The sequence below is a fragment of the Sitodiplosis mosellana genome, unplaced genomic scaffold (genome assembly GCF_009176505.1).
Source record: "Sitodiplosis mosellana isolate CC-2019 unplaced genomic scaffold, AAFC_SMos_1.0 Smas_scaffold_2, whole genome shotgun sequence".
In the NCBI taxonomy this organism is placed as follows: Eukaryota; Metazoa; Arthropoda; class Insecta; order Diptera; family Cecidomyiidae; genus Sitodiplosis; species Sitodiplosis mosellana.
In genome coordinates this window covers 2,933,287-2,949,222 of record NW_022595245.1, presented here as the reverse complement: position 1 = coordinate 2,949,222, position 15,936 = coordinate 2,933,287, and the positions used below count along the sequence as shown (strand labels likewise).

The 15,936-nt window shown below is 37.0% G+C and overlaps 2 protein-coding genes across 5 annotated transcripts in view; one reads left to right on the top strand and one right to left on the bottom strand.

Moving 5' to 3' along the window:
* The window catches only part of LOC129565273 (sister chromatid cohesion protein PDS5 homolog B-B), a 132,788-nt gene that overhangs the window by 71,409 nt on the left and 45,443 nt on the right, over positions 1-15,936 (bottom strand). The window lies entirely within an intron of this gene.
* Positions 4,670-15,765, top strand: LOC129565272 (uncharacterized). 4 transcript variants are annotated; one of them, XM_055439940.1, is made up of 8 exons: positions 4,670-5,397; positions 9,184-11,882; positions 12,048-12,173; positions 12,409-12,559; positions 12,760-12,891; positions 12,974-13,193; positions 14,455-14,484; positions 14,812-15,765. In XM_055439940.1, exons 2-8 carry the CDS (start codon positions 9,355-9,357, stop codon positions 15,756-15,758), a joined length of 4,134 nt encoding a protein of 1,377 aa, XP_055295915.1. In that variant the 5' UTR covers positions 4,670-5,397; positions 9,184-9,354; the 3' UTR covers positions 15,759-15,765. The 4 variants fall into 4 exon arrangements, with proteins under 4 accessions (XP_055295915.1, XP_055295916.1, XP_055295918.1 ...); XM_055439939.1 differs by having other exon boundaries at positions 5,040-5,397; positions 9,188-11,882; XM_055439941.1 differs by lacking the exon at positions 14,455-14,484.

The following is a 15,936-nucleotide window of genomic DNA, read 5'->3' as shown; positions in this document are numbered from 1 at the left end:
ACAAGCACGCCTGAGCATTTCGGCACCACCTTACTTCTCTTCGACGTGCCCGTTCGGTGAGATAGAAACAACACACAAAAATTGCACACCATGCAGAATTTATGAAGGAAAGGGCATTGCTCGCTCGCTAAGCGTTCTGTCTCGCTCTCGCTCTCTTGGCGAAGTGGTTTTGTGCCTTCTCTCTTTCTTCGAGTATTTAGTTTCGTATCAAGTATTCTTTTGACCAAGTAGACAAGGATACCTCTTTCAAACACAGTGTATTGACCTCTTTGAAATACGATTGGAACGCACGACAATGGCACATCTTTTGAACAAGAGGCAAACTCACGATTAACAAATCGAATTAGAATTTTTAAAGTCGAATTAAATTGAATTTCAATTGGAAAAAACCAAAACGTGTCAAAACGAAATTAACGTCAATTGAAAACATTGGCATACCGATTGAAAAATCACGGGTTATCTCGAAATCTCGACCTATAATGATTCATGAAACAACGGATTGAATCTTGGAACACAAACACTTCTGTGAGTTTTGGAATTCGAAAAATGTTTATATTTCGTCATTTCGTCCCAAATTCAAATTGAGAATGATGCGCCAAATTGAAAATCGAATATGCTATGGCGAAATCCCATTCGGCTGACCAAAAAAAAATCAACAAAAAACCCGAATGAGGCAAATAGTGGATGTAATGAGGACTGTTCGCCTGACACAACGTGTTATAACCCAATTTAAAGTGCGATCGCTGGAAATGCATTGCAGTATTTTTAGCGCACCAACGATTCTGACGTCATACGGAATGGATTTTTATTTCAACTAATCAGTTTCGGTTTGTTATAAATTTTTCTCAAAATTGGGTGCATTTTTATTTTGCAATTTGACACCTTTCTTGCTGCCATTACTTCATATTCGCATGGTCACTCGCACACACACAAACACATTGTGGAGCAGAGAAGAAAAAAAACCGAAACGGGCATAAAAAAAAATGAAATAAACGAACAGTGCGAAAGCATTGTGCTACTGTTCTGTGTGTGTATGTTTGGTTATTTAGCGTTAATAATTGCCATCTTTTACATGCATTTTACTGTGTCTATGGACAGTACCAACGACACTCTTTTACTTTTATTGTTGTTACCCGAACAACTTTGAACAAAAACGTGAACACAACAAGTAGCAGCAGAAAAAAAAACAGCAGAAAAAAACAACAGTGAATGCGCAAAGCAAAACAATTCACTCGACAAAATAAAATGCATGCGATTGCAGTTCAGTCGAAAGAAAAAAAATGCCGTTGCATTTTATTCTGGGCAAAAATGTGCATTAGTAAAGTCATGCTGATGCGATTTTTGTCACTTCAACTTTTCGCTCGCTCTCATGTGCTGTGTGTTGATGTTTGTTTTTTCTTGTTGCTGTTGTTTTGTTCGGGCGTAGAAGAGCTAACTTTTGTTTTTAAACAACACAAGATGAGGGTCAACACCAAAGTGTAAACACATTTTTGCTGTCTTTTACACGTTTTTTTTCTTCTTCTCGGACAGTTATCCTTCGATTTGTTTACGAATTGTCAAAAAAGTGTTGGAATGACTTTGAAAACGGTGATTGAAGCGGAAAAAAAAGAGAAAACGTTGAATTCCAGATGATTTGGATACCGTTTGTCGTCATGATTAGCAATCGTTTCGTGTATTTCACAAGACAATCGAAATATTACCGAAGATGAGTTTTGGAGAACACAGCCAAAACACGGCTGAACACAGTACAAACTAAAATAAATGAAAAAAAAACCACAAACATCGAATTGAATGAAGTTTTAAGAACGTATCGATATGATAATATGAACGTACTAAAATGATGAAATTCATTCGAAGCGCCAATTTGTCTGAAACTCCATTTGAAGGGCATTTTTCTTCATTTGAACCCAAATTAATGATCGTTCTGCACGGCAGAAACTGATTTCTGATTTATCAGATTTGTTTAAAACAAGTTCCATTCACCTCTAGCCAATACCTCGAATAAAATCATTCTTCCGAACTTCATGAGTTTCTCCAAGAATTCACCGATTTTCTGATTCATCATCGCAAATATTTGCAAAACTCGAAGAAAAATATTTTCATTCAATTCCAAACCTATTCGCATAGAGTCAATCGATTTTTTGGCTGCGTGTTTAAGACGCATATTTATAAGCAAATTATTTGTTTGTACAACATTTCATCAACAAGTTGTCATGCACAAATTCGAGTGATTTTGTTTCGGGCTCAGTTAGCTCTGGCAATGATTTCGCTTATATATTTGCGTGAAACAAAAAAGCATCTATTTACTTTCAAGTAAAATGGCATAGCCATACATTGAAATGTGTGCACTTGCTAGCGATGCACTAGACAACGTAAAAAAAAACTGGAGAAAAGAGTGGGCGGAGCTACGGTGCGTATACAGATAAGTGAATAGCATGCGATACGTTGAAATGTTGAATACATATACTTTGTATACGATTACACATTATGACTGATTTACTACCGTATTTTATACGATGAAAACTGGTTTTGCTGCTTTTGATCGTACGCTCAGCGAATAACCGATTCGAGTTTTCATTCATGTTTTGAGCAACGCCTTCAATCGCTTAACTGTTGCAGCGATTGAGAGAAACTACTTTTTTCGTGTGTGTGCGTATTTCCACAATAACAAGTGTATTTTGAATGATAAAAATAGTCCGCAAAAAAGTATTCTTTATCAGTCATGCGCTTTGGTTATGGCCTCAAGGATCGAAATAATCCGATTTCTCTTTGAAAAAGACGGCATGAAAAATATTGAATTTCTCGATGATCCAAAATCGGCTCATATTGAAATGTGATACGATAACAACGCAAAAACGTTCAGGATGGATACAACGCATTTTGCCTGCTATCAATCCACTATTTGCCGATTCGAAACCCAATTGCAGTTCGACTTTAGTGTTCAATTAATTAGCTGGAATTAGCTGGAATGGTAGAGAAAAAAACCTTCCAAAATATGGATAAATTACGTTTAATTACACAATAATAGCCATATTAGGGCATTGCCGTTGGCAAACATTCACTGAACAAATTGGCGCGATACATAAATAAACGAAAAGAGCAACGATTTGACTCGACACGTGCCATACCCGGAGCACGGGAATATGATTGGCTGGTGTAATGGACACTAGGAGATGATTCGAATTTGGAATATTTTCCAAACGTGACACGTCCTTGCAAACTGATAGCTACTGTAATTTAATCGACCATTTCACATTCATCACCCATATTTTAATTAATGCGTAGATTTTCGCTGAACTTGGGGCATAATTCACGTGCATTTCACCTGTTTGAAAGTTAGTAGTGTTTTGTTGAACATCAGTAATGATTGCGGAACGTAAAACGACACGGACTCAAGTTGCATTGAACGAAGTGCAGTTCAGAGAGAGAGAAAATGATATAAAAATCTGAAAAATTTACATGACATTCTTCTAAGAATTCAATAATATCATTTCCAAATTATTCCACATATGATTGTAGGAATAGCATAGAAGGGGCTCGGATATCGCCGTCGAATGTTCAAAATAGTTTAAAGAAAACAATAATCAATTGAAACATTATTGCTTCGATATTTTTGGCCGAAAAAGTCAAATGCACATAAAAATATTCGTAGAATTGTTAAAAAAAGAACACAAAGAAAATGTTTCTTTCATATAAGAACTCAGTTTCACTAGCTTAGCTCCACATTTCCCATCACTACCACCAATTTTGCTCAATCAAAATGCATTAAAACAAAGCAATTAACTGGTTGTGCTTCACATTAAGTATCTTGATTTATGGGCAGCGTGTGTAGAAACCAATGCAGAAATTGCTTTTTAAAGCAACTTTCTTCTTCGTTATAACTCCCTTTGATTTTTGGATGCGATTCAATTCATTGAGCATGAGCCTGATATTGCTGCAAATTCGATTGCTTACTATTGATTTCAACGAATCGACCATTTGCTGTATGGCATACAGTGTATGCCAAAGTGAAAACAAGCACATAAATTTGCAAGTTTTATTGTGTCGATTTGGAAGTCGGTTGCATATTGTGTTACAATCACTTGCACTTTATACATGTTTGAATCAAATATTGGTGGATACACACGTCATTACAAATGTTCTTGCAAGCCAGTACGAAAGCCACTATCAAAAGAGAGAATGAAGTAGCTCAAACGAAGAAATTTCTATGATTATTTCAGTTCTGAAATCTTCTAAGAGTTGTTGCTTTTCGATCCTTCTCAATAATATGCAATAGTAGAAGTTCTTAAGCATTCATGAAATCTTTTTCTCTATTTCTTTGTTAATACGACGTATTTTCATAGAACCAAGCGAGTGATGACATCTATCTGTCAGATTATTACAACAATTTATGCCGGTCAGAGCACTTATTTCAATATTTAATCGATTAAATTAAAATTTTCGCTATTGAATGAAAGAAAAAGACCCAATTAGCCACTTTTAGTACAAATCTACTGTTATTTCTGGAGAAAAACAGTTTTTGCGATAAAAATTCAACTCGAAATCAGATCGACCGAAAAGAAAACCGATGAATCAAATAAGACTAGGCACCTCCACTCATGAACCGCACCTTGCGATCCGTAGGCAACAAACAATGTTTATTGCGCATGTTACAGAATGCACTAGAAATGACAAAGAATTCTTCCGTTTGACTGAATAAGCAATTCATTTTAGTTTTTCCGGGTTTTATTTCCGCAGTAAAATCATTGCAACAAAAAAATGTCTGAAATGAAATAAATTTAACTGACGAAAATGAATAAATTGTGTGTTATGACATTGACGTATGGCGCACTCGAACCGAAACTTCATCCGTGTGTGTGTGTGTGCCATCATGTGCGTTTTTATGTACTGTCAAGTGACCATAAGTGTGTGCGTAATTAAGAAACAAGCTGATTTGAAACATGTATCAAATATGAAACAACAACACACCACCACCAATGCAATGTGAATCTGCTTTGTGTTATACTTGTCTTGTTCAATATTTGATATGTCGATTTAAGTTTTTCATTCACAAGAGCCATTTATGTTGAGTCGAAAGCAATGTTCCGTGTTGTCGTCGTCGTTTAAAAGAAAAAATTTTTTGATGTAAGAACATTTCCACATCAGAATAATATACGGTGAAATTGGATGTTTCGCAATCAGAATTTCAGTGTGTACGACGTGGATAAATGAATTTGTGTGGAAAAATCTGTTTATTCCACTCGAAACAAAGTGAAAGGAGAAAAAAGTTTTTGTGGAAAAAATTTCGTTCGTGAACATTTGAGTTGTGGAAATAATTTGTCGCAGATACCAAATTGAAAGCATGAAAATGGCAGCGAATTGTGTCGAATGTGCTAATCAAATTGTTTGAATAAAAAGGTAAGGAATGGAACAGAGAATATGTGTGCTAATTTTGGCGCATTTCGACTAATTTCGTCTGGAAAAGAATTACAGAAGATATTGAACGTAGATGAGAGTGTCGTGGACATATTTCACTATATTGAAAGTAGTGTAATATGTATGGAACATTCAGTACCAATGGAATCATTGCTATTTTGAACCTATATTTTTTCAATTTGTTTCTACGCATAGAAACAAAATCAACTTTTTTTTATATCGCGTTGTGACATTAGTGCCTTTCACTGCTATTGTTGCTCGCTATCGTGTGTGACATTTTGCCATTTATCACATAAAATGTGAGGCTAATTTTTCAATGTTATTCAGTATGCATACTATTCATATGAATTACACGATTTTGGTTTACTCAGTCAACTTGACTGAATATCACATCCAATCCGCTATTTGTTCCTCTCAATTCGTAGTTTTGATAGTACGAACAAATGTACAGCTGTTCGATAGAGAACAAAGATAGCAGCAGCGGCAAAAAAAAAATACAGTAAAATAAACGGGTCGATTGTCAGTTTCGAATGCTCATCATTTTTATTAATAGACATCAACAAAAAAACAAACTCTCAATCGAAACATGCAAATGTAGAACACACGAATAAAAAATAACAAATTCGCCGTAGCATTTAAAATTGTTGTCTCTCTCTTCCTCTCTGATTATATAAGACAGTTTGTGCACAGCTGCTGCTGTTGAGCTGATCGCAGAATTACTGTCATCCCAATGGATACCAGTCTCAGAAATGCTGTCATTCAATGTCTCTATATCTCTATATCTCTCTATGTCACTATCTCTTAAACTCGCAGCGCTTTTTCCGGCTCTCAACGAGATGGAGAAACTCTTGTTCAATGTTTTCTTGTGGCGAAAAACTTGTTCAACAACAATACAGCAAAAATCGTTGAAACTCTATTAGTGAAGTTCAAAGTTGCACAATTGCTCGTCAGCAACAGAAAGAAGAAGAAAAAAAATCGAGAAGAAAAGTGTGAGACGGTGTTGGACGCAGATCGAATAATTTCAGCTCATTTACATTGATAAATGTTGATGGTCGGGGTGTAATTATGTCAAGAAAATAAATTTATTTTTGCCTTGACCTTGGCCACACGCCCTAAAAGAAAACAACATAGTCGCTTGAGATACCACCACCGCCACTCAAATTGATACCTTTTCAATGTAACGTGAAGAAAACAGAAATTAACACAATCGAAAAAGAAATGAATGAACGATATTGTCCTGGAACGTGTGTACCTATTAGCATACGTAATGTCAAACTATTTTCAAGCAGTTAAACGTTGTTTGCACGTGCGACTATATGCCTTTCATGTTGAAAATAGCGCAAACACGAATTCCCAGTGCGACATTTGAGGTGTCCTCCACACACACGGCACAGAAGAGTTGCGTATGTAATGCGCCACAAAAAAAAAAATAACAAAACAAAGCGATTCAATGTGAGATAATACGTTCAACCCGTGCCACAATCGCGTTCAAAAAGTAATTAAAACTTCGGAGTGTTATTATTTTTGTATCCGTCAATTCATTTGCGATTGACACATTGAACTCAATTTGAATAATGGAGTGATTGTCTCAGCGCCACTGACTAGCTATTATTGATGAAGCACTTCAATTCGTGAAAACGAAGCGAGATAAGAAAGATTCGCTGAAATTGACTGGAAATGATTGCTAAGCGACGAAAGAAATGTGCGTGGGCAAATTTGGTGGTACGTCACAAGCATCGCATCCTTCTGACGTGTTTTTCCCCGATGAAATACAGCAAATGAAAATTGATGAAAGAGTTGGAGTTTGAGTAAACGCGCACTGACACACGTTTCACTTTGTCTGTGTTTTATTTTTGTAACCACAGCATTGCACAGTGAGAGAAACATTAAACGGTTTGCATTCATCCATCGATTTTATTTCATATTTATCATGAATGATATTGAGACGTTTTTTTTTTTGCAATTCATCACAGTTGAAACGTTTGCCATAGCAGTGACTGAGACAGTGTTTTTAAGCTGGAAAAGTGCTGAATATAAATGAATTTAGCCCGAGAAAAGACAAACGATTTGAAATTTCATTGGCTTCGAACAAACAAACAAACGAGCACAAATGATTGTGTGACAAAGCACATAAGCACATTGTTTGTGGTTTGTGTTCGTCATTATCGAGCGCTTGTTTGTGGGCAATTGCTAGAACGGCTTGGATAGGCAATCGCGCAAAATCAATAAATTGTTGACAACACAGAAAAAAAGCACAGGTGCTTTTCTCTTTCTCGCTCGCTTGCTCGAATTGTGTTCATTTATTTTCTTTGTGTGTGTCATTCCTTTGCATATTGAAGTGGAACAAACAAAAAGAGTTTTGTGCTGCGCCTAATTTAGATAGTATCCTAATGTAATCACGATAACGAAAGGAGCAAAACAGAGCCAAAAAATAGAAACAAGTGCAGTGCACAGTCAAATCGAACCATTAATGCCGTGCATATTTCATCGTTAGGCGATACCCGTTTTTTATCCATGCTCACTCCTTTCCTTCTCTATTACACACACACACACGTGGAAAATACAGCGGCAAATTATGCCGTTGCTTTTTTCAATAGCATAATCATTTTCGCTCTTTTTCCGATCTATATTCACACGACGTGTACATAACGAGTGAGAAAGAGAACGAGTGGGCGAACATTGCGCGCGCGCCACTAACTCTCCGATATAAATTGAATTATGTGTGCAAATAATGTGCCGTTGTGTTACTGATATGCTGATACGCTGATACATTGTGATTTGTTATTTGTTTCACATCAATACAATGGGTTCACAACTTAATGTGACGGTCACTAAACAATGCATTTAATTGGTTTACAAAACAAAGAGCAGTTGTCAACGAAGCATTTTCCCACAAAATCTCTCTCTGGAGACAGAGAGAGAGCGAGAGAGAGAGAACGAGAAAATTGTCATAGCGAACGTCGCTTTAATTTAAATGTATGGCATAAAATGAAATAATTGTGTCCAGTATGGACGACACTTGTCAGCGCGACTTGATGAATCCATCTCTCTAATGGGAAATCCACACAGAATCGATGCCACTGTTTTCAACAACAGTCACAGCAAACGACAATTAGTATAATTAGAACAATCAATCGATATTGGCCCACAACGACACTTTAAATAATGATATCGTTCGCTTTCTTTGTCTTCATTTATTTTCTATTTCAAATGTCAACGAAAGAGCAATTTTAGATGTTTGAAAAGCATTTTACCGATGTATTTGCATTCGGAAATTTTGTTGCGTAGTCAAAATGTGTCAGTTGGTGTGAGCCATTTTTATTCGCTGCCATCATTTCTGAAATAAAATACGAACAATGTTCTGAACAAAGTTAACAACATTAACATCATTATTTATCGTTGAAAAACAACTCATATTTCCAATTGAAACCAGTGTTTGTAACACATAAATATAAGCAACACCGGAATGTTACAGTGAAACATACAAAATGTTGTGGCATCAAGGAAGTTTTAATAATTATTATAGTCATTATGATAGTAAAGCGGTAGTTCGAGATTGCATAAACTAGCGGTTATCAGCGTGATACATATGTACTAATTAGCTCGTTTCCTCAAATCGGCAAACTTCCGCAATGGTGCAATTCCATGAAATGAATTCATTAGAACAATCCCTTTGACATAAACCCGTTTTTTGGAAAGAAAATTTGTGTTTTAAATATAAAAAGTAACCTAGATATTTTCTTCTTCAATATTTTTTCTCTTCTCCAGATAGTGTGCAAATCGTCGCCACCACCGTCACCAGTTAAGCGATCACACGAAGCGGGTGAAAGCCAAGTAGCCGAAGTGTTGGCGGCTCTTCAGAAATAATTTATCATCAATGAGTAATTTACACGTAAACACAACGACCAAAAGTCTAGCATTTGAACAATTACCAAAATCATGGATCAAATGTATCGCTTGGGACATAAATATGTGTTCCTGATACTCATAATTAGTACGTGGTGTATTTTAGCAACCGGACAATACAATGAGGATATCAGTCAAATCAAATGTTGTGAAGATGACGATAAGAGCGGTGGAAGCACAATCAGTAGCAGTAGCAGCGGAGGCGGCGGCGGCAGCAGCAGCAGCAGTAGCAACAGTACAAAATCCGTTGATTTATCCGTAGTTTTGGATCGGTATCGTTTCGACGAAGCGATATCAAAGCCTCGTTCATCCTGTATACGTATATTGTTTGAATCACTTTTGACAGCCACATGGATTCAATCGCTGTCGGCCTTAACAAAAATAGATGCAACGATCAGCTCAAATGCAGCGGAATTGAATGGTTTCCATCAACAGTATGTAGTGTATTGCAATAACACAAGCATTGATGACTTCATCACAAAGTCAATGGGCGATAAATCGATGGTGTTGTCGAATGAACAACCGAACCGTAGCCATTCGAATAGCAATCATGAGATGCTTAGCGGGATAATTCTATTGAATGTTCCGTTGAATGATGCGAATATCAATAGCAATCTGATGGCTAGGTGGCAACAAGCAAGTACAACAAATGTAAATTTTCCTAGAAACCAATTAACCAAGACAATGGAGTATATGTCATGGACACAAAGCCATTTGAGCAGTGATTCGTTAAGTGCATGGATGCGTCGTTTCGATCGGCCGGCATTTGACCATTTGACCTACTTAGATTTGAGCGATAATGATATAACGAATTTAAGATGGGATATGTTTATGCATGCACCAAATGTACGTTTGTTGAATTTGTCTCGAAACGCCATCAGCAATGGCAGCTTTCATCAACAGTTATTCCACCGCTTTACACAATTACAACACCTAGATTTAGGCAACAATAAAATTATGTCAATTGTTTATGAGAGACTGTACGAATCGGCTCCGACGTCGAATGAAGATGATGTGAATGATGTCAATTCAAGCAATCCAAATGACCAGCGGCAACAGTCGATGGGAGGATCTGTGTATGCAACGTCGGCCGTATTCAGTGATATGCCTGAATTGCGTGAGCTGATTCTGAGCCACAATCAAATTATCGATCTTCCACGGAATTCATTCACTTTGAATGGATTACCAAAATTACATTTACTAAATCTAGCTCACAATAATCTATCGATAATCCCATTTCAAATATTTCAATCGCTGTTTGCGCTCCAAGAACTGGATTTGTCAAGTAATCGCTTGATGACTTTTCTAGATAATTTTTTCATTGCAAATAAAGCACTTCGTGTGCTCAACGTACACAATAATACGATGGAAAAAGTGCTGAAAAATTCATTTCAAGGCTTACATCAGCTGCAGGAATTAGACTTGTCAGAGAATCACATCATTACCATCGATCGGAATGCGTTCGATAGTTTGGCAGCGTTACAACGTTTGAATCTGTGCCGCAACAATTTAACCATGTTACCAACGACTCTATTCCAGCAATTGCATCAGCTCAAGTATTTAAACTTAAGCCGAAACCGATTCAAAGTATTACCAAACGGAGTGTTTGCCAATCAATTTGCTTTGGAGCATTTGATTATCGATGAAACGCCGCTGCAAAAACTGAACAATTGGATTTCACGAAAACCGAACGAAGTTAACAAGGACGTGCTGAAATGTTTGCGTCGCATTTCAATGCGAAAAAATCACAATTTACGGGAAATTGATGCGATTACGTTGCGCAGTTTGTCAGCCGTTGAGTATTTGAATCTATCCGGCAATAGTCTGGTGATTTTACCGCATGAAATCGGTGAAATGACTGAATTGAAGCATTTGGATATAAGTAAAAATGATCTCATATCAATACCACAGCAATTGAACACACTGACGAATTTGACAGCGATTAATTTGCTGGGCAATAGCTATGAATGTGATTGTAACATGGTGTGGCTGACAACATGGATAAATGAGACACGTAAACGTGCCATCAATTTCACATTAATCGAACAACGACCGCCATTCAATCAATTCCATCAATTGAAATGCCGACACGGCTATCCTGGTGATTTTTTACGTGTACTTCAGCAGTTGCAATGCTTTGTACCGGAGCCCGTTCATGTGTCGGAGAGTAAAACCTATTTACTACGCAGTGATGCGGTGATCCAGTGCGCGTTCAGCGGAAATCCCATGCCAGACATTATTTGGGTGACTCCATTGAACAAAATTATACGTTACTATGCCGATCCAGATATTAAACCATTAGCATTGACGCATAACAAGAGCGCCATGAACAGCAGCAGCAGCCATTTCGATGTGAATGCCGATTTGGATCATCAAGCGAAAAATCGTGAGAAAATGGAACATCAAATGCTTGATTTTGACCGGCTCACAGCACCATCAGTCAACGATGTGACGGTACTGGAAAATGGTTCGTTGCGTGTTCACAATATTTCACGCAAAGATAGCGGCTTATACATTTGCTATGGCTACAATGTGATGGGTTACAAATCGGCTGAAATCAGGTATAAGTCTATGCATTTTGCATTTGCCTTTGAACTGACATTAAACCATGGAAATGTCGATTGTTATATTTAACCTCCATTGTTCCAGTCTCATGTTGCCCTTCTACAGTTATCCGTGTGTCATTTCATACCTCATTTTTCTTGCTTCTTCCATTTCTGTTCTAGACTTTTTATCGATCCAATCGTATTCTATCGAGTGAAAATTGCCAGCATTGTTACCGGTCTACTGAGTGCCACATCTTTCTTGCTATTGACATTGATTGTGCAGGGCATTCGACGATGTTGTGTCAGGTGAGTACACACATAATTCAATTCGGCAAACTGTAGTGTATCAATAAATCATCGCCATAACACACGCCATTTCGTTATGAATCAGAATGAGTGAGCACGGCATTTGTATTCGACAGACAGAGTGAAGACAACTAATGTTCACTACCAAATCAACGCGATATGCATATTTATGCCAATTTCGATATTTTTCCTCTAATTTTACTTCTCTCATTCTGTTTCTGTTGCCGATTTTCAGATTCAATATCGCTAATAAAATATGCATGAACTGTTGTATATGCTGCCTACGCAAGAAACAGCCCAAAAAGCATATTTTGCAGATGCTCGACAGCATCGAACACTATAAAAGTCAACAATTGGAACGCCTACGCGAGAATTATGCACAACAAGTAAGTGTTTTTCTCGTCATTTTTTCGTTTGTCCCATGCTTTTCTCGCCGAGAAATGCGTTTTTTTCCATGTTTATTGATTTTTTGAGTGACGTACGAGAAAATCCAATCAATTTCTCCCCTCCATTGTGCAAAATATTTTGTCACTCGATTGGGAAAATGCAAACAAGACAAAGATTCATTGTTGCTTTTTCGTTGTAGGTCCATCGCATCAAGGAGAATTGTGCTCAACAAGTTGAATGGATACAGGGTAGCTATACCAATCAAACGAAACATCTACGTGATCTTGGTACGCATCACATCACCGCCATGAAGGACCAATACTGCGACCAGGTAAATTTTTTTCCTTCTTCCCTTCGTTCAATTTCGTTCATTGAAAATAATTAACCCAAAAAATAATTGGATGTGCTTGCAGTTGCGTCGGGTGCGCGATTATTCAACCGGTCAATTAAATTGGGTGCGTGAAAATTACGTGTTTCAACGCAATAAAATCCGAAAGTTTAGTGCACATCAAGTGCTACGAATTCGTGAAGGTTACAAATACCAACAGCAAACGCTCAACAAAGTACTGGAAAATCTACCGAGTTTCTATTTTGAAAATTGCCGCGGGCGTACCGATGAAAATATTGATGAAGGTAATATTCTAACTTTTGACTTTTCTTCCAATTTACATCATTTTGATTGCCACAAAATTTATTTTCCATTTCGTTGCACAAAAAGGTTGTTTACATGTCAATCCCATGTAGAACAGTATGTACTCTTCGACATGAGTTTGACATTCATTACATTCATAAATGCATTACAACAAATTTTATCATTTTGTCTCTGTCTCTCTATTTATTTATCTCATATTATAAGGGGTGTTTTTTTTTAAATCCGTTTTTTTTATATTGAAATAAAACACACAAAAATTCTTTGACCACAAATGCTGTTGGTTTGTTTTTGTAGCGTATGGTATGCCATTTAATGTCCGACATGCAGTTCAGGGATACGACCACCACCCCTCCTTTCCCGACACAAAATTTTTCGACCTTATTTTTTTTCTCTTTTCTGCTTATAATTGACCAGAAAAGTTGTTTTTTGCTCAAAATATGGACAGGTTTTGGCCAAAACTTCCATGAAATAACAAAATAAATACGAATTAGCCCAAAACTCATTAGTACAGAGTGACAAAATCTGTTTTTGGGCAGTAATCTGGTTTCATCGAGCAGCCTCTATTCTTAGCCATTTGGGCAATACCCAAAAACAAATTTTCCACTGTTTTTGCCAAAATTGGTCTGGATGATCACTGGATTTAATAAAATGTCCATAACTTAGCATATTTTGAGCAAAAAATCAATTTACTGGAGAAACTGTCTCGTGTAAGTTTTTTTCCCAAAATTTCGAATATGCAATCTGTACATCATCCAACAAAATGACCCTATTTTACGGCTATGGGCTACTCCCCCGTGGGGATACATGAATTCTTTTGTTTACTCAGATGAAAATGAAACGATTTACGCTTTAAAGTTCAACCAAATTCATAAAATTATGGGAGTGTGACCTCAAAATCCCCAAAAATAGCTCAAAAATGGTCTGTCAAGAAAGGTGGGTATATCACCGAGGGGTGGTGGTCATATCCCTGAACTGCATGTCGGACATCAAATGGCATACCATACGCTACAAAAACAAACCAACAGCATTTGTGGTCAAAGCATTTTTGTGTGTTTTATTTCAATATAAAAAAACGGATTTAAAAAAAACACCCTTTATATACAATTTTACCTTTCCTTATCATAGGATGATAAAATTTCCCTTATCTTTCTCTCTATTGAAACTGACGTATTAATGTTTGTCTGCATTATTTTCTTTCTTATTAAAAACTGCTTTCAATGTCAAAAACTTATAATTAAGTAGACATTCTGAGGAAGTTCGACTTGAACACAGGTATGGTATTCACATTTCGTGTGAGGAAAAACGTGTGTGTGTTCCTTTTTCTCTTCTGTTTTGATGTTTTGTATGTTAAGAAACTTGAGTAAGGGCCTTTTATTAAAGAATGCGAGGTAAAAATTGTTTATAAACATAATTGTGACAAATTCCTAAGAATCTTAGGTCTATTGGATTTTGAGTGGCATGAAGTTTTCGTTGGAAGAACGGGAGTGTTTGCTTGTGAAAAACCTTAGCCAGAGAATCCTTAATTAAAGAGCGTTTAAAAAAACAAATTGATATTCATGAAGATGATTTCTAACGTTATTTTTTTCAATAAATTTTCAGATTTCGAAGTGTATTTAAAGACGAAAATTGTCGAAGTGCATAACATATCAAATGATGAAGGTACCAGTTGCTGTAGCGATCCAAATGGATTAGCACGAAATTTGCAGATGAAATCAAAGTTGGCGAAATCGATTTATCATCCGTTCGACCGACGAAGCATAACCAATGAAAGTAAGGCATCAGTCTACTACACGCCAAATGATACGGTGGAACAGCCTCAGTTGCAACTCTCACCGATGCACATCAATATCATTCGAGAGAATTTAAACACATTCTCCGATTGTATGAAGCCATCAGAATCGATGTGTAAGTTTGATTTTGATGTGTATCGTCTGGAGGCGAATCTTGAACAGGAGATTGATCGTCGTCGTCGACGCATTGGCATCGACGATGACGACGATGATGACGAGGATGAAACCATTGCAATTAATACCGAAAAGACTCGAATGTTAAATAGCGACGAGCCGAATATGGCAATCAATTCAGCTCATGGATACATTCGACTCAACACATTACCCAAACGCAGTAAATATAAGCGATCGACAAGTGGAAACGACTTTTACTACTCACTAGAGAATGTATTCGATCCTACGGCAGCAGCGGCAATGAACGGTAACTTCTATAAAATTCACTTATCCAATAAAACCATCGAAGAAGCGTCGTGTGAAGAGACCCAGTTGACCAGTTCAGCATCGGACAATTGCAGTTCAAACGGCAATGACATGAGTCGATTGAATCCAACGAACGTCGATGATCACCATCGTAATCCATCACAATCAGTCTTGGTGCTGAACGAAGTCCCGCCTGGCGGCGTCAATGAAATTAAAACGAGCAACAGCATGCCAAATATCAGCAAAACAGACAGTTTAACCAAAGAACCAAATAATGATATTGAGCATGCGACTGCGAAAAACGATTCTCAATTAGATCAAATGCTTCCCAATTAGAAAGAAAGAGAAACGCCGATATAAAAATCTGAGTGATACGATAAGCATGCATGTGTTGAATGGATTCATTTGTTTTTAATAGAGTTCTTTCTCTGTTGTTTTTTTTTCTGTTGAAATTTCCGTGGGAAATAAGTGTTAGCAATTTCAATTAATTTTTTCGAGGTGAAAGACTGTGACA